At 36.0% G+C, this 27282-nt stretch overlaps 1 protein-coding gene across 6 annotated transcripts in view; it reads right to left on the bottom strand.

Annotated features, from left to right (window-relative positions):
- LOC121318204 (FERM domain-containing protein 4A) overlaps nt 1–27282 on the bottom strand; it is a 138349-nt gene that overhangs the window by 59295 nt on the left and 51772 nt on the right. For 5 of the 6 annotated variants that reach the window (XM_041254634.1, XM_041254633.1, XM_041254632.1 and 2 more), the window contains exon 2: nt 8289–8354. In XM_041254634.1, coding sequence (XP_041110568.1) covers nt 8289–8354 — 66 coding nt within the window. Of the gene's footprint in view, nt 1–8288; nt 8355–11909; nt 12379–27282 lie in introns of those variants that run through there. The other variant, XM_041254635.1, reaches the window with a different exon arrangement.

Below are 27282 nucleotides of genomic sequence, written 5' to 3'. Positions count from 1 at the left end.
AAAGAATGGCTATCATTTCTGAACTCGGCGTGTCTGAAAACCCCGAGGTGAATTGTTCTAGGATAATCTGAGACAGACAGGCAACAAATGTCCCTTTTCTGGTTGAGCTGGCGTGGAATGCATTTTATTTACATGGGTAAATGCTTACAGTTCAAGGATACAACTGTGTCTGGAAATCTAAAGAATGTTCCAAGGTACAGATATTTGTATTTGTCAGATGCTGCATTGAGATGCAATATCTATTTAAAACTGGCTTATTTGCAGGCAGCAGAATAAACATTACAAAACACATAGGGGGACAATTGAAACATGCATAATTATTCAACTGAATAAGCAAAAATGGCATGCACTCATCTGTAAAACAGATCAACATGTTAGTGTAGTGTCACAATATCATACTGGGCAGGTTCTGTTTTAACCATGATCGGATCAGTCAGGTTTGTTTATTGCTAAGTGACTAGTCTTACTGCATACTAGCTAGAATAACTCACACTTTGTACTGCTTTCACCCATGGATTAAATGACATAAATGTTAATTAACTATCAATAGGAATGGGACACTACCTAAAGGGCATATTTTCCACTGGGGAATCTCCTCGCTCTTCTTAATATGATAAAGTAAGTTAATAACTGTATGCTTGCAGCAAATGTTTCTGCAAATGGCAGTAATTGACTTTTCTCTTGAAAAAGTCAAATCACCATGTCTAAACCATTTAATTGATTTAGTATAACCAGTCAGACACCAGAAAAGGTAAAAGTACTTCTTGTGCGACAATAGTGGTCTTACAAAGCCCCTTATTGGCAACACCAATCTTGTAACCAGTCAGAGAGCAAAGAAGTGATTCTTACCATTTTGTTTATTAATTTACAGTAAAGTAGCTCAGATTAAAAAATAATACCAAAACACCTGTAGTTTCATTAATATCTCAAAATCACAGGTACAGATATACAACAGTTACTTTTAATGGCAAGAAGTAATATCCACTAATATGCCATTGCAAAGAAAATCAGAAAGTGAAACAGTATTGTCAGACATGGTTTTACACACTATTCTACTGAAAAAAGCAGTTTGACATTTTTGCTCTCCTACTGCAACACGCAGTATTGGGCCACGCTCTTTAGGCAACAAGTTTACTGCATCTACGAGTGTTTATGCATACCAGTTTATCAAAAACCTTTTTAGCATGAAATGCTAAACTTAGATTTTCACATGTGTAACTTTTATACATTGCTAAAGGTACACACCTGGTAACCACACTTTATGAATATGCTTCTTTTCTTTGTCACGTGAAATGTAAATAAACAAAAACAAAAGATTGAGGGCTGTCAATCTGCCAAAAACCAAATACACAGTAGTACTGTGAAACACAGAACACAAACCCGTTCATGCAGTACCGTCAGTCTGCAACAGTGCAGCTTTCTTTACATGACAGCAGGCTTTATAAAGGCAATTTCACCATGGAAGGCACAGTTCTACTTTATTATTTTTCGAATGTTTCACAGCTGTTTCACAGTGAGTGAAAGATGGGGCTTGCTCTGGCCAGGTAATCAAATTGGACAGCTCACGAAACCCATTTATCTATCAGAATAGAAAACCTTTGAAGTGCGGCAGTTCATTGTCTTCCAAATCAACTGCAGATAAAATAAATAAATAAATAAATACATTAAAAAAAATAAAAATGTCATGAGTGGCTAAAGAGAAGAAAAATAAAACACACCTCCAAAAGCACTTTGTTACTGTGATTGAATGTTCAATGAATGTTCTATTACATTTGCCGATAGCATTAATACAATATGACAGTGTAACAGACACTGAATTTACGCTACATTCAAACTGTCAGAAAGAGTTAGTCATATATCTTACACATCAGATTGACTGTACTTGTCAGTAATAAAAATGCAATAATATACAGAGCATCAAAAGAAACTTATCACTATTATAACACATTCATTTTTGAAAAATATAAGGTACCGGTCTATAAATGGACACTGATGAAATGTTTTTGGTTTCTTTGTAATCACTCGATCATTCACCCTTGACCATGACCTGCTTGAGTGGCTATGACTGAAGCAGATGCACTTAATCACCTAATTAGTGAGACAGTTGTTTGGACACTGGCTAGGGAGTGATTACAGCTGTTGAATTGCAAGCTTGAATAAAAGCAATGAAGAAAATCACAGAAAAAAAAAAAAATATTCCACGTCTGTCAAGAGAGCAGCACCTTCGCACAATCGGCATGTTGGGAGGTTGGACTAGGCAGTGTACTGTGGCTCGCCGTCTTGGGTGCTCACAGCCAGAAATTTCAAACCTGGCGAGACAGTATAACCAGACACACTCTGTCAATGACAGGCCAGGAACTGGGAGACCAAGTCATTTTCTTAGGGTAGACATTTTGCTTTATTATGCAGAGTGCAAGATTTTTTTCCTGCAGTATAGTATTACCTTCAATTTTGCAAGTCAATTGAACCCTTTCCAATGCAGGAAACGAAAGACTGTTTCTGCTTCATTACCTTGTGTGTACCCTTTGGAGTCCTACAATGTGCCATATCCTGATAAAATTGGTTCTGGATGTGAAGACATAAAGAAGAGTTCACTCCACTTTGAGTGGAAGGCAAAAAAAGTCTCATTCAAATATATAATTAAATTGTCTGAATTAAGATAGACGGTGTGATGTGAAAAGCCTCTGTTGTTATTTTGTGCAGGTTCAACGTAACCACCAAAGGGATACATTACACCCTAAACTAGCATTAAATTGTCAAGAACTCAAAGAGCCTGCTCTGCAAAAAAACAGCAAAAGCTGATGTGTTCAGATTTCGTGTTGTGCTCATACAAACGAAAGCTTTATTTTGGCAAGTGTCTTAAGTTATAAGATTAAAATACATTTTACATCTGTTGGGTGTTAGACATGTAGCAGAAGAAGAAAGCATTATGATTGACACTGTGGAACCTGCATTACAATGCTTGACAACAAGACCAGTAAGATAAAGTTGTCTGTATGATAAGGATCCAACTCCACAGCTGTCCTATGCTACAGTATCACACCTTTGTAGTAGATCTAAAATAACGTTTTCAAACACTCTTTTGTACTGCTTTAGCCCTAGGGCGCATGCAGAGTAGACTAGGGAACATTTTTCACTGCTGTATTACAAAAGGCTCCCCCACTGCTGCCATTGTACATCTTCTCTCCCAAAAAATTCTATGACCTAGGAGTTATAAACAGAGAGCTCTTGGTCCACTGCTTTTCTTAACCAAAGACAATTGACATATCCTACTGCAGACAGGTGGCCAGTCTGCCACAGGGTATTACCCATAGACTTGTTTCAAGGCACATGTAACTGTAGCCAGGGATTGAACACATGTTGTCTTCTAAAAGAGACGACACCGAGACCATTCCATTAATCCACTTATATTAGCTAGTGAAGGATAACAATTAGGCAACATTTGCATTAGTGAGTGGTTCCTAGTGGTAATTAGAGTTGATACTATTACTAAACATTCAGAAGGCTCTATGGCCCATATAAGCAGCGCATACAGCAAGCCCCTCCCCTCCTCCCCTCCTTCCCTCCTTAACCCCCTCAACAAAACACTTAGCCCTTAATGGTCATACAATGAGAATTCATGACCTAAAGTCATTATCATTTCAACAATAGTAAAGCATCTGTGATTACAATCTCTCCTCAAATCATTAAAGGTATTTCACACAAAACAAAAATATTGCTGCCTCAGCCCTGATTTTATTATTTATCAGTGGCTCAGACAAAAGCTTTCTTAGCAGGAAGGGTTTGCCAGCTGGTAGACAGAAGGGTGCCGTGCAACACACTGGTTTTTAAAGGTACATTTGGAGCACGAAGGATAGAAAAAAAGAACATGTAGGGCCTATGCCTTATTGCAAGCTAAGGGTATTTGTCCATAATTGTTACTGTACTATTTAAAAAAATAATAACAATAATAATAATAAAACAACATAAAGCTTTAGGAGACTACTATACAAAGCTTTTAATGTTACAAAAACAGTTTGAGGAGTAACAAATTCAAAAAGAAGCAACACTCACAAGCGGCCAGGGGCAATACATATTGCCATAATCACATGTTATTCTGTAAGTAACTATTGTTTACCAATTGGAAACTAGCTTTAAAGTACATGTAAACAATCTATACTAGACAGTAAAAAGCCTTTAAATCCCATTTGTTATAAGGCATGAGACCGCAGGCGGATTGACTCTAACCCCACAACCTTTGTGACATTTCAGCATATCTCAACAGCCCAGAGTACCAAATTCGATTGTAAAACTGCATTTACCGTCGCTGCTTACAAACATACTAATTAGGTACACGCTTGATAATGATTTTCATTGGTGTGTCCTTCTGCAGTTTTAAAAAATAATCTTCAGGCGAAGTATTATTTTACAAACTGTTGATCCCATGTGCATTTTTAATACAAAATTACATTTTACTGGAAAATACTGGATTGATTATTAAGAACAGTTGCTAAAAATGCATATCTCTTTCTTTATGGCTCACTTGCCAGTAGCTTCTCATGGATGACTTATTTTCTGTGAACCATTATAGTCATGTTTATCGTGTTTGAAGGCCAACTTTAGTGAGAACATGAACAGCAGTGACATCAGATCTTATTGAATGATTTGTACATCTATTTGAATGTGCAGGACAGTGTATCATTAAAGTCCTCATACACCATTCTATGACTTCTTTGATTCATTGTGGGAGTTTTTTCATTGAATGTTAGTGTTTTAATCTTTTTCCTGACTCGTCTGCTAATACTGAAAAGTCCTTAGGTGTAGTAAATGTTTTTTTTGTAATGGAAGGGGTGAATGGAAATGTTTCAATGGGTGCAACACATGACTCACCAATCAGAGAGCAGTATCTCTGTTTAACATTTTATAAAATTTATTGACAAATCATAGGTATTATTAACTAAATGCTTAGGGTCCAATCTAAATGCACTCCTATTGGCCTTGCAACTTTAATGAAGTTACAGGACCTCAGTGTGCAATTAAATACCTCTTTTTGACCAAACTTAGACATTAATGCAATTTAAATAATTCATACAGTAAGAATACATTATACATGCATTTACAGTACACTTGCCCCTTAGAAACACTGGAAAAACAACATCCATCCCATTAAAAACACCAGCTGTTAAACATTTGCATAACAGCATATTGGAGGTGGGGTGGTCCAGTGGTTAAAGAAAAGGGCTTGTAACCAGAAGGTCCCCGGTTCAAATCCTTTCTCAACCACTGACTCACTGTGTGTGACTATGAACAAGTCACTGAACCTCCTTAGGTGTTAGATGCATTACACTATGTAACACAATTTTTGTTCCTGGGTAGTAAGTGTTATTTCCTAATTGCTTATGCCTCAAAAGTATAGAAAATGGCTATTATTCCCCACAAACTTTGCTTTTGTGACCAGGACAGTGATATTTCAAAATATCACTATTTCCAATGGGAAAACGGGCAAATGTGTGTCTTTTCGTTCACATAAAGTCAGAAAAAAACAACATATGAATCCAAATTAACATGTATTTATACTAAAGTAATACAAAAATGACTACAAAAGATTTAGAAGTGAGTAGTTTTTCGAGATTTATGATTATACTGTATTTAGAAGAAAAGATTTAGAAGTGAGTAGTTTTTCGAGATTTACGATTATACTGTACCGATTATATTATACCGATTATACTGTATTTATAATCATTTCAACATCTCCTTGCATTTTAATGTACAGAATGCAGACACACAATGCATTAATTATGAAATCTGTTCAATATTGCCTACAATGTTACTGTAGTTCTACTTTCTCTACTGTTCATGGCACAAAAACTTGAAATCCAGCCCTCAATCATTTTGCCTGCAAAAGCAATATCCTTGCACACAGAAGGAATGCACAGGAAGGAAAATGCAGGAAGGAACTGCTATTTTACCCTCCGGGGCATACCTGCAAATCCACATACCATAACTGCAGACATACACTGTAATCACAATGAGATCTAAACGAATTGCCAGGATTCAAACATAATAAGCCCTTACCAAACTGATCCATGAAGTCAGATTTTACACTTTGTATTAGCTTTGACTGCCTAGAGTAAATACGCCCTCAGGCTGCAGAGAGCATCTCATGGGAAATGCAAACAGAGAATACTAATCACACTGTACATAAAATGGTTGTGTGATGCGAAATACTGTCCATTCAGGGCATAATTGAGACCATGAGACTGTCACTGTTGACTGGACCTGAATTCAAGCCCAGGTCTCTAGAGGTGAAAGCCACAAGACACTGGAGAATAAGCCACTGAAGTATTCTCATTGAATGCCTTGGGAACGTTTTGTTAAACTGCAGTTTTTAGACTTGAGAATAGTTGTTAAATGAATTAACTGCTTCTATGGGAAGTACAGCGAGTGAAGGTACTGTAGTGATTAGACCTACCACATGTGTACAAACATCACAGTTTGGAGAGAAATGGTAAAAGGAGAGGGGTGACTTTTCAAAAGAGTCAAAGGAACACTCCCATGTGAAAACAGTTTGTTTTATAAGAAGGTATGTAAGGCTGAACACTAAAGCAAAGACACATAGCTGCAATTTTAATTGCAGCCACCCTAAATATGGTTAAAAATGGAAAGCTTTTTTCAATGTTCCACTTTTTTTTTTTTTAGCAATGCAGGATAGCATCAGAAACTACTGTAGATATTCCAACTTCAAGGGATTATCCTGCTGAATTTTTTTTTATCTATAGTGGTTTGCAGAAGTATTCACCCCTACAAAGTTTTCACATTTTATTGGCACCTGAGCATACGCTATGAAGCTTTCAAATTAGACTTCTACATTAGGAATCTAAACGAACTACTCCACATTGATAAAGTTAAAAAATGCACATAGAAAATAAATAAGTAAGATTTACAGAGAAAAACAGATAATCTCAGTTACATAAGTATTCAGCCCCTTTGCTACTGCAGCCCTAAATCAGCTCAGGTGCAAATTATTTGTTTGAAAGGTCACAAAATTAGTGAAATGGTTTCAGCCTGTGTGTACTCAGTGGTTTAACTTGTAGATAATTTCCCTCAGGTATATAAAGACTTTCAAGCTGCAACTCACATAGTGATCCAACAAAGCAACCAGGAGGACCAAGGAGCTTTCGAAACAAGTCAGGGATAAAGTGGTAGAGAAGCATAGTAGGAGAAGGGTACAAGAAAATTTCAAAGGCGCTGATTATCCCTTTCAGCACAGTGAAGTCCATCATTAAGAAGTGGAAGATGCATCATACCACCCAGATACTACCCAGATCAGGTGGCAAAAAAGAAGCTGTTACTCAAAAAGCCTCATCTTAAAGCACGTATGGAGTTTGCGAAAAAGCAAGCAGATGATACTGCAGACGTGGAAAAAGGTTTTGTGGTCAGATGAGACAACAATTTAACTTATCGGTCTAAATTCCAAGCGTTACATCTGGCGCAAGCCCAACACTGCATATCACCCAGTCAACACGATCCCACTATCAAGCATGGTGGTGGCAGCATTATGTTATGGGGATGCTTCTCTTCAGCAGGGACTGGAAAGCTTGTCAGGATAGAGGGGAGAATGGATGGAATGAAGTACAGGAGAACCCTTGAGGAAAACCTGTTTGATTCAGCCAAGACTTTGAAACTGGGGAGGAAATTCACATTTCAGCACGACATTGACTCGAAGCACAAAGCCAAACAAGGACAGAATTAATGTTCTTGAGTGGCCCAGTCAATGTCTTGAATTAAATCCAATTGAAAATTTACTTGAAGATTGCAGTCCATCGATGACCTCCAACAAACTTATCAGAACTAGAGCAATTTTCCCGTGAAGAATGAGCAACATTTCACCATCCTACTGTGCAAAGCTAGTAGAGACCTATCCAAAAAGACTCATAGCAGTAATTGCTGCAAAAGGTGCTTCTACAAAGTACTGACTTCTGGGGCTGAATACTTATGCAACCAGTAAATTTCATGTTGTACTTTTATTTTTTTTGCAAGTTTTGCTGACATTTAACCTCCTCCTCCTCATATAACACTGTTCAGTTTAACCACTACAGCTTTGAATGAAAAACTGTGCATACATTATTTGTAATTCAACAAAATGTGACATTATTGGTAGGGGATGAATACTTCTTCAAACCACTGTATATAAGCTAAACAGATAGGCTACCTAAAGTATTTTTGACACGATTACACACCAGTTATCTCCATGGAAACAAAACAACCAGGGATGAAATCAAAACAGTTCTAAAAGAAAATAAAAATACCTGCACAAGAAGTTCGAGCTTCCTGTCATCGAGAAGGTGCACTTGACATCGACGCCCCTCAGTCATCTGGAAGAGAAAGACAGAGGAGATTAGCCTCAGAGCTCAGCATGAAAATCAACCGACAATTAGGTCGAGGCAGCGTGACAAGAATGTCAATTCTCCCCAAGTTTGTAATTGCTGGCTTGAGCGCTTAAATACACTCACATACTCTATCTTCAGAACAGCCCTGGGAAAATAACTCTCCCTGCTACCCAGATATATTTTCTGGCAACATGATTAAAACAAGAAATTGATAATGTGTCACAAGAGGCTATGCACCTTCTTGAAGTATCACATACAAAAGAAGAACCCTGCTAAATTAGTCTTGGTTTATAATGGCATGTTAGTAGCCCTGCTAAAATTAAAACTCCATGCCACTATACTTTTACTTGACTCAACCCTCAGCAATTGAAAGGACAGTACAGTACTTTTTTTTTTCTGGCTGCTGAATAAACTGTCCGTCAATATTCTCTTCATGATCTATTTACAACGCAATTGCAAATATCTTTAAGTCGGACAGAATGGGCCATCTTGGTCTGCAAGGAAGATACTTGCATTCCTATGTATGCCTACTTTAAATTACAGCTGTCATCATGCTGACATTTTTCAGTGCACCAACAATGGTCCCAATAACGGTCACTTCCTGTGCATGTCGGGAGCTTTTGGCAATTCTAAAGTTCTGACATCCTCCCTTAAGGAAATCCTTAATCAAGCAAAATCTATTACAAAATGTCAGCTGGTCACCAGTGCACAATACATTCTCCAGAAAACACTATTCCAGTTTAGCAAGTAGTGCAATACTGGAGTCTCTATCTTGAATATAAAATAGAAAACATAATTGAATATTTTTCATGTTCACACACAAGGCTAAACTAAGGAAGAATGTTGTAAATAATCATATTTTAGTGTAGAAGTGAATATGACTGAGAGACACAGCTTTAAGGTTAACCAGATAAAAGCTGGGCAAGATCAGGCTTCACTACACCAGAAGTGTAATGATTAAAACTAGCTTTAACCACACAAAGCACATTTCAATTTCAATTCAAAGATGGTCTTCAAAACAATGTAAACTGCTTTCCATGTTCACCCAGGGTCATATCTTTAAAGTAATTGTAGCTAAGTACTGCTTTAGGTTAACGGAAGCTCTCACTTTCTATGCTTATTTGCACTTCCTGGGTCAACAGCATGTCTTCTAGGTCAAAGAATGTTACCGGCTGAAAGCATGTCAGTCAATTGGGTAGGCAGCCGATTGGTTATTGACAGGAAAGAAGCCACTGAAGGGGTAGGGACAATTTTCAATACAATACAAGACTGTCACCAAGCATGGCTTCCAACATAGTGTAGAAATAGATTTCATGTTTGGAAATTAAAATTCATATTTGCTATAACAAAGTGTTGAGTTTTTTTTTTTTTACTATACATTTTTTTTTAAACTATACATTTAAGACCTATAAAATGAGATGTGTGTGGTGGAGACATTTTATGCAACTATTTTCCTACAATTACTTTAAGGATGAAGTTTCCATTTCCCAGAGGAACGTGTTATAAAGTTCCAAAAGCAACACGTTATATCTCCATATACAGTATATCTGAAAATACCCATTCAAATAATTTCAAATAACCATCACACCTCCGGTTTATAATTTTGAATGGAGGCTCCTGTATAAATATTTACACAGTTGATCCCTCCCTTAGAAGCACTGCGTCTAGAAGTCTAACAGTTGCTTTGTACAGCTCTTTTAGCCATACCAGTAAACCATGTATCTTGTCTTTAGCTACAATGAGTAACTGGGAGGACTGAATGCATCCCCAGACTGTGGAATGTTCCCTAGTAAACGTTGCTTAGCCATTTCTCTTCCACTGTTCCAACAGCAAACTGTGACATTCTTGGTGTGTTTGTGTTGAAGCCTGGGACATGCTTCAAGCTACAATCAGTGTTGTTTAAATCATTTTAAAAGTTAAACAGTTAGACTGTGTAAAGTCAGCCTGAGTTTGTTTTGCAGTTCTTTCACTTAGCAATTCTGTCCAAAACAGTGAGCTTAAATTACAGTTTTTTTTTTGTTTTTTTTTTTTGGTTTACCTTTTGTTTTTTTCACCATTAACATAACTGAAGACAATGCTGAAAGGTGGGACAGGGACTGTAACCAACTGCACTCCCCGCACTCCCCCCACCCTCTCCCCCCTCTCAGGCAGAATAAAATACATTACCTGACTCAGTACTGGTGTGGCACTGTCTAAATAGTTTCCTTTGTGAATTGAACACAGCATTGTTCCAGTCATAGCACTACTTAAGGAAATGTAATTAAGACTAGTAATAGTAACAAAAAAACAACAATAACAACAAAAAATGACCAAATGTTACAGTACTTTCGTTTGCTTGTACAGATTGGCAAATTAAAACCCAGTTGCAAGCCACTTCTAGACTCTTAAGCATCATAGCTGTAACACAGAACAATAATACTACAATGTAATGTCCACTACTGCCTAAATGTACTATTACAGTGCTGTACAGACCACACCAGCACCAGCCTGACTGAGCTAAACTGTGGTGTAGTCACTACTGGATGGAAGCTTACACTACAGTACAGTACAGAACCAAATGTTCAAACTGGAATGTGATCTTGTCTTCACATACTGTATGTGTCTTTAATCATGGAACACCAATGTCCACTGGTATCAGTGACCAATGGTTTTGGCCAATTGTTTTGCTTTCCCTTGCTTTACATACCATTGGCAATTGCATGCATTCATTAGGGCTCTGACACAGCACAGCAACACAACAACTAAATGTAATACTGTATTTAAAAAATTTAAAAAAATAAAATAAAACTACTAAAAGTACTCAACATCTAGTAAGTAGTAATTAACACACTATCTCCAGACTCAGAGACATGGCAGAACAAACAAATCTACAAAGATACTGCACTGCAGGTACTACTGTAGCGCTATTCCATGAACACAGTTGCGCTACTGTAAATACATCGATATCAAGCCAAAGAATCTTATGTGGTGATGATGGGTCTATCCGAAACACAAGCGTTTTATCTTGAAAAAGACTTGCCAATACAGAAGTCATTTCAAGCAGCCAATAAAAATACAGTACTCCACTGGCAAAAATAAATAAATAAATAAAAATCAAACACTATAACCATACAAAATGATACAATGATACATTACAGTAGCATACAAATGCCATGATATTGAGAATAAGTGCAATCAGTAATAAAAACGTAGCTGCAGAACTTCAAAATAATCATTTTTAAAACATGTCCCTTTCGCACCCAAATCCAAACCAAGTTTAAAATTCACACGCTACAGCGATTGGCTGCCTCTGCTGGAGAAAATATTTCTCAGCTACCGAGGAATTATTATTCCTGTTCTGCCGCAATAAATTTAAGAAGCTACAGTCAACCAAATAGGAATGCTCATTCTTCCAATTCCATGTGTATTACTTACTATAGTATTATTATTATTATTATTATTATTAACAGCAGTAAATAACTTAGCAACAATGAGTAACTGAACACTGTGTGTTCTGAGGTACATACTGGGCATGAATGCAAACAAACGGTAAAACGTTACCTTTGGATTTCAGGGTCTCACCAGGATGAAACTACACAACAAAGATGTCGATTGATTCCTAATTAATCAAACATCTGACATAAAAATAAAAATCCAGTCCGGGAGGACTACGGCCTAAAAAGGCTGCAGCATCATTTCCATCGTATTGTATGTCGTCCGTGCTGAAATGTTGATCACTGGAATTCAGTCAGACACAGCCCTTCCTCTCTTTTCCCTCAGTGCAAATAAGCAAACAGTTCCACGGTGCCAAGACATCCCATCTCCCCGCTAAACGTTCTCTCTCAAAGACACTGGCCTGCTTCCAAGGAGCACCACAGCACTATTTCATCCTCAACAGCTTATCGCATGAATCTCCGACCCGTTTGCCTGTGTGACACTGGCGCAGATACATTTTCTAAACGTGATTGAAGCCCGAGAGAGCATGCCATTACGTGGTACCACGGTAGCTCATGCGGTGTGCAACTGGCGTTCCAGTCTTTCTTTCTTTTTTTTTTTCTTTTTTTTTTTTTTTTTTGTTTGCTGATTTGCCAAGTGCACGTGCAGACAAAAGACTCACTGACCCCCTCCCATTGACCTGGAAAAGGGGGGAGGGGGGGCCCCCGGGGGGACCTGAAGCTTCAGACGCCCCCCTCATGTGAAACTCAGTAACCTTACACACAGCAGGCGGGTGTACTCTTGTAAGCAAAGAAATTGGCGAAGAAAAACCTTCTGGCTGACATCTGGAATTGCAGACTAAAGCCAAAATATAGCGCAGGGAGAGAGTTGTCTACTTAAATGAAAAATAATTTGGCCTATGTTTAATTTTAACTTGAGGTTTGGGATTTTTATTCTAGCAGTATTGACTATTTTAGATGCGGTATTGGTGTAATATGAGGTGGATGTTTAAACATTTATAAGATTACTATGAGATTAATCAAATTGATTACACTGGCATATTAAAATCACTTAAGTGCACCTTATAAATTGCCTTAGGTTCCAATTTGTAATTACTGTAATTATGAAAAGCAGGTATCTCTGCACTGTGTAAAAAATAGATTTTTAATAGGCAAGACATGATTAGTTTTCATTTGGCTACATGACATTTTCAATTGTTATCACAGATTCTATACAATTACATTACTGTACATTTTAACCTTATTTTTCAACCTTTAAAAATATGATAAATCTTGCTTGCTTGGACTGTCATCATCTACCTCATAGACAAACATGCTTCTGTCTGACAGAGTGAGCTATTTTAACACCCCTGCTACTGAAATGAATGATATCAACCAACTACAGTATAGTACACCTGTACATGATAACATCATCAGTGCACCATTAGCTGGCAGTAAGGGTGGAACATCAATAGCTGTCTAGTTATCCTTTAATAAAAGCTCCCTCATTCTCTTCTTTTTCGACAAATAGTGCCAAGCAAAACTAGCTGCAGTGATGTTGCAGTTTCCTCTAGGAAATCACTGACTGTGCTGAGACCATAAAAAGCCAAAATACAAAGAGGAGGAAACCAATCAATGAGCTCTGACAAACTTCTTGTTATTATTCAATAACACACTGACTCAGCTGCAATGTAGTTTACAGTACGCCAAGGTGATTAAAAAAAAAAAAAGAATATTGGTTTTCCTATCAATTCTAAGACAGGATAACAAAATGCCTTGGGGTGTTGTTCATGTGGGGAAAGAAATCAGGGGAAAACAACACATAATCTATTGCTATCTGTGAATATTTAGATGAGCTGAGCATATCTCAAGACCAATTTATAGCCCCAGATGTGATAACACATTCGAATCGTTGTGTTCAGTAAACAGTTTAACTCTAAGTATACTATGTTTTCTTTTATTCCTACATTTTAAAATAATCAAAGCTGAATACCCTGCACTGTACCTACTAAGTACTAATAACTCCCCTCTTCAGAAAAACATATATCTGTCCCTCTGTAGCCCTTAACCTGATTCTAATCCCAAGAAATTCTATTAGGGCCTCTAGTTGGTTACAATTACAAAGCCTACTATATAAATGCAGAATAAACAAAATAATGTAATTTAAGAATAATATATAAAAAATGATTTAGGCAAGTCTGTCTGCAAAAGAGAAAATAAAGTTATAAGTTATTTTAAAAACTTAATTTCTAAATAACACCGTTTGCAGTTGTGTGTTTGGAAAATATAATCAGAATGATGCATATCGACAATATTCCTATTATAATACATGTAGTGCAAAAAAGGTGAAATTACACACTCTTTGGGTCAAAGAGGAAACATGACAGTATGCAGGTACCATGGGGGTGAATGTGGACAGGAAGTAATGCAATGTGACTATTGGAGCCACAAGAAACTATAAAGTATCACAAGTTTTCATTCAGAGCCTCCTTAGTCATACAAAGGAAAACCAGAAAGCTATTCTGCAACATAACATATACAGGTTTAAAATCAGACTTAATGGGCATATGGCTATAATTAGACTTGTGGTGCTTGTATTAATTAGAAAAATACACTCCATAGTTGGAACAACATCAAGAAAAGATCAGTAGAGTTTCAACTTTGGCTCTGGGTAAATACAATTCCCGCCATTAAACCTGGGCCAATCTTACTTAAGGCACCAATGGCAGCATAACTTGGATTAAGTATAAAGAAATCCAACAATAAAGACCAATAATCAGGACTAACTGTATAATAGTTTTATTTCTCCTCCAGTACTGGCTGTAAACTAGTAATACTTCATATGGCATGAGTTAACACACTGCAGCAGGCGGAACCCCGTCCATCCAATGTAAACATCTCCAGATGATCTCTATGTTTTTTGATATACCACTTTTTTCCCCCTGGATGGCAGCTTCCATAAGTAAGTGGTTTGTAGGCTGCTGTCACAAGGCCCCTGTTGACTGAATAAAAATGTGAGCCGGAGTTTGAACATTTGAACCACGGAAACCCAGAATGCATTGGGGCTATTAGGAATGGATGGGAATGTCCAGGTTCTCATGACACTTCATAGAACAGGAACATTCTAAAATAAACTTCACATGGGGAGACATGAAATGCAAATGTTGTACACCCCTGCTCCCCAAAGCCTGTTCCAAATAACTTGAGGAGCAGAGTAAGGGTAAAAAAAAAAGTTACAAATCAAATAAAACTACAAACCAAGCAAAATTGTTATAGTAGGAATGTAGAGAAGATGTTAATAATTCTTTAAAAAAAAAAAAAAGATGTCTGAATAACAAAGCCAAGAAGCACATGTTAATTCCAGCACAGTATCTCAAAACACGGAAAGCATAATATTTTCACATTACCAGGCCTCCCATTAAAGGAATTAAACGTGTGCTTAAGTTCTGGTTTCTCATTGACTGGCTTTGGGAGAGGTACTGTTGTTTGGAAATGTGGAAGGGGTGAACACTTGGGTATTGAGGGCATTTGACAGGCAAGGGTCCCACTGTGGTATTTATAAAGTTCTATAGTAGGGTAGGGGATAAAATGATCAGTAATTGGCATAGATAATTATGAGAAAAATAAAATCATAATCATTGCTAGTATATATAATAAAAACAAACAAGTGTTATCTTTTGGATATAGAAGCACAGCAAGAAAAAACATTTTTTAACATGACAAAGTTTTTAACTTTATAGAGTAGAACAGCAATCTGTTTCCAGTTATGCCTTCAAAAGCAAGCGAACTTCAAACAAAACCCTCTCGGAGATATTTTCATAGCCAGATCGCCTGTTGTCTAATTTTACTGCATATCTTTATTCCCAACACAGTAGTGCCCAGATGGTTCCCAAAATTAAATGATATCCCCTGCCAGGACTATAGATTTTATTAATCCTAGTAGAAACTCTATGCAGATTTTAGCAAAACAGAAAGTTTAACTAATTTAGATTAATTACAGGTTGTCACCATCTACCTCAATCTATGAGTCACACTGGGATCCCAAAGAGTAATTTGCTTAAACATAGATAATATTACACTACACTATAAGATAGCCTACTAACTTTACAAATGTATCATGTGGAAATGACCATATATCAGAAACTATTAGGCCATTCCATGAAAACAGTAGGTTTTGTTTCTCTGATAAGCCATGAACATCAGACTAATAGCAAACTCAAGATTTTGTGGATGGTGATGGGTCTGTGCTCATGTAAAATTAGATATCGTTAAAACAATTATAACATCTTCATGAACTGGCCTCAATATAAATGATACAGTAAATGTTGTGTATTTAAGTCACATTGACTCGGTAAGCCAAAGACCCTACCAGCCCTACAAAGAGACTGCGCTCACTTGCTCTGTAGTATGTTGGCAGAAGGGAATTGATTAGTCAACTTTTGTACTTTGCAGCTGACTCAGATACTTTGATGACTAATAAGTAAATTATTTACAGCTTGTAAGACTTTTAATGTACAACAGTGCTTCACTTTGCAAAGTAAAGGGGAACAATAAACAACAGTATGAGATAAAAGAACATGGGAAGTGGAGCAGATGCAAGACATTATTAGGGCACAAGAGAAATCATGATTATTATTATTATTTTTTTTTTACTTAACATCAAAATATTGTAATACGCAACACATCTCACAAATAACTCCAAATTTAACAGAAACTATTCTAGTGGCAGGTTTTGTACAGAAAGATGTATAGTAATTGTAACTCGGGAGGGGCGAAGATGAGCACACGCTGTCCTCCAAAACATGTGCAGTCAGCTGCCCACTTCTTTACACACTGCAGACTCACCATGCAGCCACCCAGAGCTTAGAGCTACAGCATCGGAGGACAACACAGCCCTGGGCAGCTTATACAAAAACCCACCGGCGTCCGACCAGACCACAGCGGTCGCTGGTGCACAGTGAGCCGAGGACATCCTGCCGACCTAGCCCTCCCTCCCCCTGGTAGCGCCCGTCCTCGATCGGCAAAGGAATAGGAATCGAACTGGCAACATCCAGACTATAGGACGCATAGTCTAAAAATGTTTTAAAGCTTAAGAATCTCATCAGCTGACAATGCCCACTTCTCTCTGTATTCAATTAGAACATGGAAATGGAGAGCTCCTTAAACAGGACCAGCTGACATCTGTAGAAAGTAGAATGCTGGCTTATCAGTTGTGTTTAATACATTCCTGGTAGTGGTACAAATCTTCTACATGCTGTAGCCTCTGGAGGTGTTTCTAATGTGGGGGTACCCACACTACTGGTCTTATGAATACAGCTTTCTGTGTATGTATTGTCATTAGCAGCTTCCAGTCTTATAGTAGGTATAAGGTATACATATTTTTCTTTCAAATAAAAAGCTGTAAAATAAATGAAAATGTTTCTTTCTGGTATCTAATTCCTTCCTGTGTGGCAGGGCACATGTTGTACCAGAAAGTAAGTGTTGTCATGTAAATTACTGCATAGTCCAAATGGAAGTATTAAACACAAATAATGAAACAAAATAATCTTCAAAAGGGGTTCAGTAAAAATGTTGACAGTGCTAATAAGAGGTAACAACATGTTTTAAAACCATAATTAGTGCATCTTAAAATATATATATGGTCACACTTTATTATAATGGCTGTTTTTTTGTTTATTAGCTGTGAACAAACAGCTAATAAACATGTTAATGTACACTGTTAACTGTTAGTAAATAATACATAATCATAAGAACATAAGAACATAAGAAAGTTTACAAACAAGAGGAGGTCATTCGGCCCATCTTGCTCGTTTGGTTGTTAGTAGCTTATTGATCCCAGAATCTCATCAAGCAGCTTCTTGAAGGATCCCAGGGTGTCAGCTTCAACAACATTACTGGGGCCAGCTAAAACACCAGAGCAAACACCAGAGCCCTATGGATGATCAATCAAACACCAGAGCCCTATGCATGATCACTACCCAGTAGATCACATGCTTAAAATTGGTTCAAATTGTTACTATAGTCAATCAGGCTTTTGTTAACCCTAACCATAACTTAACCCTAACCCTAATCCTTATCTAAAAATTAACAATGTTTGTTAACAGTTAATAAACAAACAAACAAACAAAAAAAACCCTTAAAATAAAGCATGACCAAGGCTATATTTGCATCGTGAGCCATTCAAAAAATGAGGGCAAAATACCACTGTAGTGAGGTCAAAATAGCTTATTCCAGAGTCTAGAAGATTATACTTGACCTTTGACCCATTTTTGACTCCCGTGCACTTTCAATCCCAAAATGTTTAGTTTTCAATCACTCGACAACACCCATCTGTCTCTGTGAAGATTTACAAACATACTCCACCAACGAGAGCTCCAACCAAGCGAGCGACACAAATAATCTTTGACTCTGAAAGCGACCGTAAAAGCATATCCCATTGAAACACATTTTCCTTAAAAATACTTTTTTTTGTAGTTCATTATCTACCCAGTTTAGTTCACCATTCCTGAATTATCAAGAAGAAAATTATACTAAAGATTATTTAACACTGACTCAATTTATTCATAGTTTACGACCTCACATAGATGAAATTATTTTCCTGTAACTCACTGAAGCCCATCTGCTATTCTCTCTCTCTCTCTCTCTCTCTCTCTCTCTCTCTCTCTCTCTCTCTCTCTCTCTCTCTCTCTCTCTCTCTCAAGAAGCACATCTACATTAGCCCAGTTACTGAGAAGGAAAATAAAACATGAATCAGCAGAATTGCCCCACGCAATCCACATTCTGATGTTTCTAAAATAGGTTTGGAGGAGTACTTTGAGTTTGGAATTACACTGAATGCTATAAATAGTAATTTAATATATTAGTGGAGCTGGTTGATAAAGCTGCTGACTTACTGAAAAAAGTATGATGAAAGAGGGAACATTTCAGGCAACACATCTGTTTCACATTTGCTTAAATTGTTCCATTTAAGATTCTTTTAGGACTCCTGGCTACGTTATGTTCAACAAGAGCCATTCTGAGTTGAACATTAACTAAAAGTGCCATTTGTTTCTGGAGAACCTTGCCTTGTGCCTTCCCATGTTGATTTTTTTTTTAATGTATTAACCCATAATGAAAATGAACACAAGTTTAATAAGATCTTAATGACAGGTTTAATAACTGCAATGTAAAGGATTTTGTTTTGTCAATTCATCTGAGTCAATGATCTAAAAAACACAGGATAATAAATTTAATGCAGCTCAGCATTCTTCTTCCAACAGCAACTGTGAAGCTCACAAATTATTTTGCATGATCATGTACTTTCAATTTTATGATTCAGAAGAAGTTAATATCAAATGCAAACTTGAGACACCTTAAAAGAATATTGTTTTGTTGTTAGAAACACTATAATCCTTTAGAAGACCATTTCTTTTGACATGTAAAAACACAACTGCCCATCTATACTGCATGTCTGTGTTGCTTTTTCTTCTGTGTTAAATATGGCCATACTTACATATTCATGGCTTGGTATCCTCATCATGTTCAACAAAACCACATATATGCATTTTGACAAGTAATTATTTTGGTTCTTATAAATTCTTATAAGTAAAATAAACCTTTTTAACATGTCGTGTGGTGATTCATTATATGGTGCTTGCTGCATATAATATTAAGTTGAGGTACTTGTGCACAGCAAGCCAATATTTAATATCCTGCTTTATTAGGCTGTCTGCTTCCCTACTGTACAGTAAGCAATAAGCAGTAAGCAGTACCCAGCCACAGGAAATGGAAAGCCTGAAGGAGTTTTCCTGAGTGCATGATTAAACTGAAGCCCCTGCATGAGGGACTGGTTTGTGTGCCCTTGGTAAACAGCCTTGATGATGCAGAGAATGTAAAGCAGTAATACTCTGATTCAGAAGAGAATATGTCTTTTATTAAATTCCAGGAATACATTATGCACACACTCAGTCACAATGTAGGCTTTATATAAACAGTTGTTTTGGCTTGTGCTCCTGCAAACTCTGTAAAATGAAGTGGCCTTGTCTTTCTTTTTACTCTTGCACTGTATACACTATAAAAAGCTATAGTCTCATGGAACATGTTTAATAAGGAGGCTGTTGTTCTTCAAACAATCCAACATAAAAGGCATCTTTTTTATTCAGAATCAGATACTTACTGTTTATGGACTTTTAGTCCTATGCATGCATCAATTGCTAAAGCTTAAATATTAAACTTGTAACATTTACAGCAGCAGACTGTGCTCTCAGGTTGCACTTCCCTGATGAGTTCCTATATTCAAAGACTTTTTTTGTGAGAAATGACATCTAGAAGCAAAACCTTTCTTCTCTTATTTCAAACTCAGCATATTATTTAAATTTATTATCTAATCAAATGTTTATGTTAATTTTTGTAGTAGACCCAATCCTTTAAAGACTGTAGGAAGCAATATAATTAATTGCTTCTAGGTCAGGGAAGTCATAATGTTTCAGAGGTCTGTAAACTTCCATTTAAAAACATTTAGCTCTTTAGTACCCTCTCTCTCTATTAATGCACTGTTTATGATAACAGAACAATATAAACTGAGTGTGCCTCTGTTGAAGTTTTTGCACAGTTCTAAAGAAATTACAATAGAACAATGCCATAGCAATGCCATTACCTGTAATTTACCACAGTGTACAGTTCGTGTACTACAGTATGTCTGAATTGTATTGTTTTTGTTTACCAGCACTATGACAATCCAGCTTACAACATTTCCCTGTTGTAGATATGCTAAATGCACACACATTTTCACAATACCAGTTTATTTAATTACAATAGCGACTACCTCCTTGAACTAGCAAATTATGCTTGATTCATTACAGAGTTCCATGGATCTAAATGTCCTATATGATCTGTCAGCTGGAAACCTGGCACATGTTGTCTCTAATAAAGCCCCTTATGGTGCTTTAAAGCTTGTTGTAAACCTGCCTTGTCAAATCTCTAGGGATCCAGGTTATGAAACGGACCGTATATATATATATATATATATATATATATATATATATATATATATATATATATATATAGTAGAAATTAACTATGTAATAAATCACTATGTAGTATAAGTACCTCCACTGTTTGTTTTCAAACACGCTTTCCCTTGACAAATGTTAAACATACAGAAACACTGGAAAGTTGGTGCTTTTGAGCAAACACACACACACACACACACACACACACACACACACACACACATACATATATTGCGTGAGAGACTAGGGGGTGGAGGAAAAAAAATGTAGTTCAGGATGTGGCTGCAGGACTACATTCCCCAGAATGTAGAAAGTCCATTAGCCCACAGTGAGCAGGGGCATGAAGTGTTAACAGTGTCCAGACACTATAATTAAAACAGACAGCTCCAAACTAGGACACTGTAAGACCAGGAATGCCATTCAAAGGAAATTAAATTATTATTTTCTGAGGAAGATGCAAAAACGTAACCACATAATGGATGTCATATAAGGACAGTAAAAATGGATAACAGTTATCCACCTATGATTTTTCAAAGAACACATTATGATAAAGAAAGGCACCTGTAATTGCCCAACAATGCAATTAGCATTTGGCTAATTTCTCCTCAAAGGAAGAGCAAAATTATTATTTTTAGATGCCAACTGTTTCTTCTGGCTTTAAAAAAAAAAGTCACAAATATATATATATCTTCAGGTTTCATTTTAGATAAAGTGTGTAGCATGGAGAATGGGAAGGTCTGTCTTCATCCCTGATTTTGAGTGGATGGGTTTTAGGCAGGATTTATTTTGTCGTGTAAACATTGGGAAGTGTTAGCTTTTTGTATGGTGCTATTACTTTGCCCAGGGCAGTTTGGGAATTTGGGGATATGAAAGCATTAACTCAGGTTCTATGTAGGGTCAAGGCTAAGTCCATTGCTTAAATATTTATGACCATTTACTCTAGTCTGCTTTAACTCTTTTTTTTTATTGACCTTTACTTCCGGTGACATTTCTGTATAGCTAGCAGTTATCTTCAAATCCAAATGCCCTACATTATTTGTAAGAAAAACATACATATGCCATGATTTAAATCTATTCCTTTATCTAAAAACAAACAATAAAACCAACATTTAATATATTTTCAATACAAGACATATGGAACAATGAAACTTTCTTTGAGCAACACATTTTTGTTACAGGTCCAGCGCTTAACTGAGCTGGATTCATTTCACGCCACATGCCTGAAGGGAACACTAAGGCACTTTCCCCATTCGCAAAATTCAATCAGGCTCTGCACTTTCCTGCATAGTTTGAAATTACTCAGTAGCCCTGCATTCATTCTGCTCTCCTTCATGTTATTTATTTTTGGTCATGCATTACTGGCTACAAACAATTGATATTTCTTTCTTTATTCTATACATAGACTACAGTCTATGCATGTCTACTGCACAATTTAAATCACTTGCTTATAACTTAAGACAAAAGCATTATATTATTATTATTATTATTATTATTATTATTATTATTATTATTATTATTATTATTAGTAGTAGTAGTAGTAGTAGTATTGAAGATTTTAAGCAATCACAATCATCTTTGCTCACTGCTTTTTTATGCAGCATAAACAAAGAGGGGGTAAAGGAATCACACAAAAGTTTTGACAGCAATAATCAGTAACATTGACAACTAGCAGAAGACCTTTAAAAAAGCAATCTTGTCTTAAATCTTGGAAGGATGCATGTGCATAAAACAACATAACCCTGGACCTAAAATCATAACCTGTGATTGAATTGCACTGAAAAACTACTGTATATGGTGCAATACATAATTTATAAGTAGATAAAACCTGGCAGACTTTGCTTAATTCTAAATAAACTACAGTATACCTAACAAAATATACAAAAGAATGATGCTGCTGTAGTGAGTAAAGACACAGAGACAAGTGAAAATAAAGATACTGAAATTAATAAATATATTAATTATTTAAAAAAAATAATAATAATATGACATTGTATAATGAGAAGTAACCTGTTTTTTTGTTTGTTTGTTTGTTTGGTTGGTTTTTTGCTTTAAAGATTGCCCAGACATCCATCTGGAATGATTAACAGAGAGGCTCAGTGACTTATTATCCTCAAGTTCATTTTTTTATTTATTATCATTATTTAAATAAAAAGAATTCTGCACACTGTTAGTGGATTGTCACATTTTGATTACGTAGATCCAGTTTAGCCCATTTTACAGCTAACCAGAACTAAAATATACGAGTGAATAGTAAATCAATGATTGAGATTTGAAACCACAGCCACATGGCTTCTAGTCCCATTAACTACTTCTTTCATGTTTACTTGCAGATACTGGAGCCATTCACGGCAAAATAAATAATTATGCAAGTTTAAAATATTTTTTAAAAAAATCAGATTTATTTTTTTCTAATTTAGAATAGATACTTAACTGTTTAACAATTCAAAAAATTCTAAACATGTGTATCTAATGTTAAGGATACGCTCTATCTTTCCCAAATAAGCTAGCAGTAGTATAGTCTAGCAGTATAATTGTTCTTATAATGTTGTTTCACCAGCACTTGCTGTAAGGTGAATCACAAATCGAAGTAATTTATGGCGGTAAGTATACATTTAAGAACTAAGATATGTGTGTTCAAGAAAGAAAAGAATGCTGGTGGCAGATATAAATACAACAAACTTGCATCTGGACAAAAGCACCAGATGGCATATTGGCAAGCCAACCTATATACCCTGGCCAGCTATGTATTCCAAACATTCCAGACCCCATGGCACGCAATTAAAGAAATTAAAGCTATTCTTTTACAAAGCATCACCAAAACTACCTTGAGGACAGGGCTTTTTGGATATGAGCATGCTTTTGCAGAACGCTGCTATTTTTCAGTTATACTTGACACCAACTAAAGATAGTCAAATTCCATGGCTATTGACTAGAGTCACTTACTACTACACTTACATGTGAAATGCATGTCAAAAAGTAAATTTGGATCAACTGCTTCATACAAGACAGTAATTCCCATGCTTTCTACATGTTTTAAATAGGCTATACATTGTCTTTTGTATTGTGTTGTCTTATCTCCCCTCCAATAGTTAAAGTTCCCCAACACAAACAATCTGTTTCCATAGGATTTATCTAAATAAAAAAAAATAATTATATACTTTAAGCTTTTATCCGTTTTGTCTCTTGGCAAGCATACAGCAACATAGGCTAGGCTGTGTATGTATTTTCCCATCGTTAATAATTGTTATGCTCCCAAAATATAAATTATGACCAAAAACATCCTTCGGGTAAGATGTAAATGACCCATTACTTTTCAAATACTCACAGTTTTCACAGAAACATTTTGATAGAATGAAGTGCAAAGTGCCAAAACATTCAAACTGCCTTCCAACAGGCCAAAGTAAACAGTAATTAATCAAGCAAGAAATCTAACGAAACCACAATCACATTGTTTTCTGTAATTGCTTTCAGTTCAGTTATATGTTCACATAACAGAAACATGCCAATGGTATAGGTAAACAAATAAGAGAAATCTAAATTTGGTACTTTTATTATAAGAAACTCTCAAGTACATGCTGTTCTGGGAAAAAAAAAAAAAATCTAAAAATAGAACCAATGTGAAACCTCTTTCTGGAAAAATGACATACTATGTAGAACATGAGTCTACACAAGCTTAATACTCAATAAGTACAGTAAACATGTGGCCATGAGTAACTTGAAACAAACACGTTTACAATAATACCAGCAACCATGTATTTAAACAGAAATTTTCACACAAAATACAGTACTTATTAACCAATGAATTTAGATTAAAACCACTAAGAAACTATAATTAACTACATTAAGATCATTTCACACCAAATACCTTTTTTTAATTCAAATTTAACATGAAATGAATATTCATTTAACAAACCAGTGCATTTCTTATTGTACTTTGCATGCTAAGCCTGTCATTGTTGTACTAGAGTGATGACGTTGACAAAAGTTCAGAAAAATTTAATAGCCTGTTTAAAAAAAAAAAAAAAATTGACCAAAAAAACAAGAGATGTGCTTCTGGAAAGTGTGGTGTATGTGAAAGCTGCATTATGGTAATATTCATCTTGAATTCAATGCTTGGGGGAAGGGGGCATATTGTACAGGATAAAATTGTTTTCTCATATAACCTTTCACAAAAAGTAGTTTTGGTATTATTATTATTCATAGTAGCCCATGCCCCACTCCCTAAGCCTCTCCTACACAAGATATACACACAATCTATCTAACAGGGAATTCCCAGTAAGGCTATAATGATCAACTTAGTGAGAATGTATTTTAAAATATACATGATTTGTCTCTACAATGAGAAAATAGGAATATATATATATATTTTTTTACATTTTAAAAGAAGTATAGGGCTTCAAGTCCCCTCATACCAAACTTGGAACAAACTACAATAAATGCATGTAAAATTCCGCTCCTTCAATGCTAGTGAATGTTTCCACAGGAAGGTAAGCTTCCTTTTTAAGTGACACTGATGCATAAGCTAGATTTACGATTTACGGAAATCTAATGATTTACTCTTAAATGTTTTAACATGGAATTTATCTGGTATTGTACAGTCTATTTTAAACTGCTAATTTTCAACATGTGAAATGCCTGAGTTGTTTGTGATTCTGACAAATTATTAAAATGTATAAGTAAGTATGGTTGGCTTGATTTGTAAGAGCGATAATAACACAAGAAATTACAATATCCAAATCTTTGTGAAACAAAGGGATTGTCACTTGTCTTTCTTTTTATTAAGAAAAAGCCTATCACAATGGGAAGCATGTCCCATGGGCTAAAGCACAAACAAGTGTTTAATGCCAGACAACATGTGCTTTAAGCCAAAGCCATAACGACTGTGAACCACAATGTCTGTGCCAGAATAACAGAGCTCTGGACGTTGCACGAGACAACCTAATAGAGGACATGGCATGACTGAACTATCTTCTACCCTGGGATTCTCCTGGTCTTGGAGGAAAAAGCAGTGAACATTTACTTGATTTGATCCTCAACCCACACTTGGGATATTCTGTTTCCTCTTTTTGTCGGCACACAGCGTACAGTAAAATACTTAAACAAGAACATGATTCATGTCAATAATTCAAGGAGACTTCCGATGCATAAATACATCTGGTGAGATTTATTAGAGTGTAATTTACTGTATAGGTTTTAAAATATGATTTTCATTTTAGCTTGCACTATAGCATATGCACTTTCATATGGTATTTAGAGTTATTATTATAAAACCACTTGATACCTCAGTATTTATGGTCTCTAATAGTTTGTGGTTTAACATAAACTGCTTACATTTTTCAAAGAGCAATTAGGGTTTTAAATCTCTACCATCTTAAACAGCGTCTCCCATGTTACTTTGATATACAACATCTGTAATAGCTCAAGTCCTAAAAGACAGATGTTTATTTTGATGTTACAGTATTTCAGTGTAAGCGAAACAATCAGAAGACATTTTCCCACATTCTAGTTAATGATCATTTACTGTATGGTAGACAGAAACATGGAATATGACCAGAATACTCAATGAATACAAATGAGCCACTGTCTGACATCTCTCACAAGCCTGACTCAATCGTGCTCACTGAAACCACAAGCAGGTCTTATTACTTAACATGAAGCCCACATAGTCATATTACTAGATAGAGATAGTGAATCAGAAGATAATGATGAGACTTAATCTTGGCAAATTAACAAGTCAATAAAACTGTCTGCTACCTGCTGCTAATCTCCTAAAAACTAGGATCTTCTGTAACTATATATGTGTAAAAAAAAAAAAAAAAAAAAAAAAGATAGCCGGGAGAGGGTAGCTCTTTATTATTAAATGCACTTTCCTTTTAGAAAGAAGTCAGACGTTCAAGGTGCTGCATTAAACAAATAAGTTAACCAATAGGGGGTTCTACTATTAAACTGGGATAACAGAGAAATTAGTCTTTAGTTTTAGCTGTCTTCGAGCTAATCATTGTAATACTAACACTGAATAGAAACACAGAGCTTTACTTCTGAAATGTGCTTTCACAAACTATGTGCGATATTTCATTATCTGTGACTATATAACAGGTGGAATCCCTCTGCCATTCACTTTAACTGTGATAACTAACAACGCGGTACAGCTTGGAATAACAAACACCCCAAAAGGTACATTGACAGCATACTGACAGCAGTCTGTCGCTGAGCTGAATTACTCATTCAGGTGAAGTTGAACTCAGAGTGAAAGTGGCACTTTCTATTAAAAAACAAGGAAGACATACACGCTTATCTTAGAAGAGGTATGCCATCAGGAGGCATCTAGTTTACTTAGACCGCCACTCAACGTGGCATACATGCATTGTTTCATTTTATATCTAACAAATCCCATCTTTCATAGTCAGAATATTATTTTAACACTGATAAGTCATTTTTTAAAAAATTTATTATTACATATGGAATAACTCACTGCTGTATAAAAGTAGCCATTCTTACAGTAGTAAATAA

This window comes from Polyodon spathula, chromosome 7, assembly GCF_017654505.1.
Source record: "Polyodon spathula isolate WHYD16114869_AA chromosome 7, ASM1765450v1, whole genome shotgun sequence".
NCBI lineage: Eukaryota > Metazoa > Chordata > Actinopteri > Acipenseriformes > Polyodontidae > Polyodon > Polyodon spathula.
Note: the sequence above shows the minus strand (reverse complement) of the source record. Positions and strands in the feature narration are given on the sequence as shown.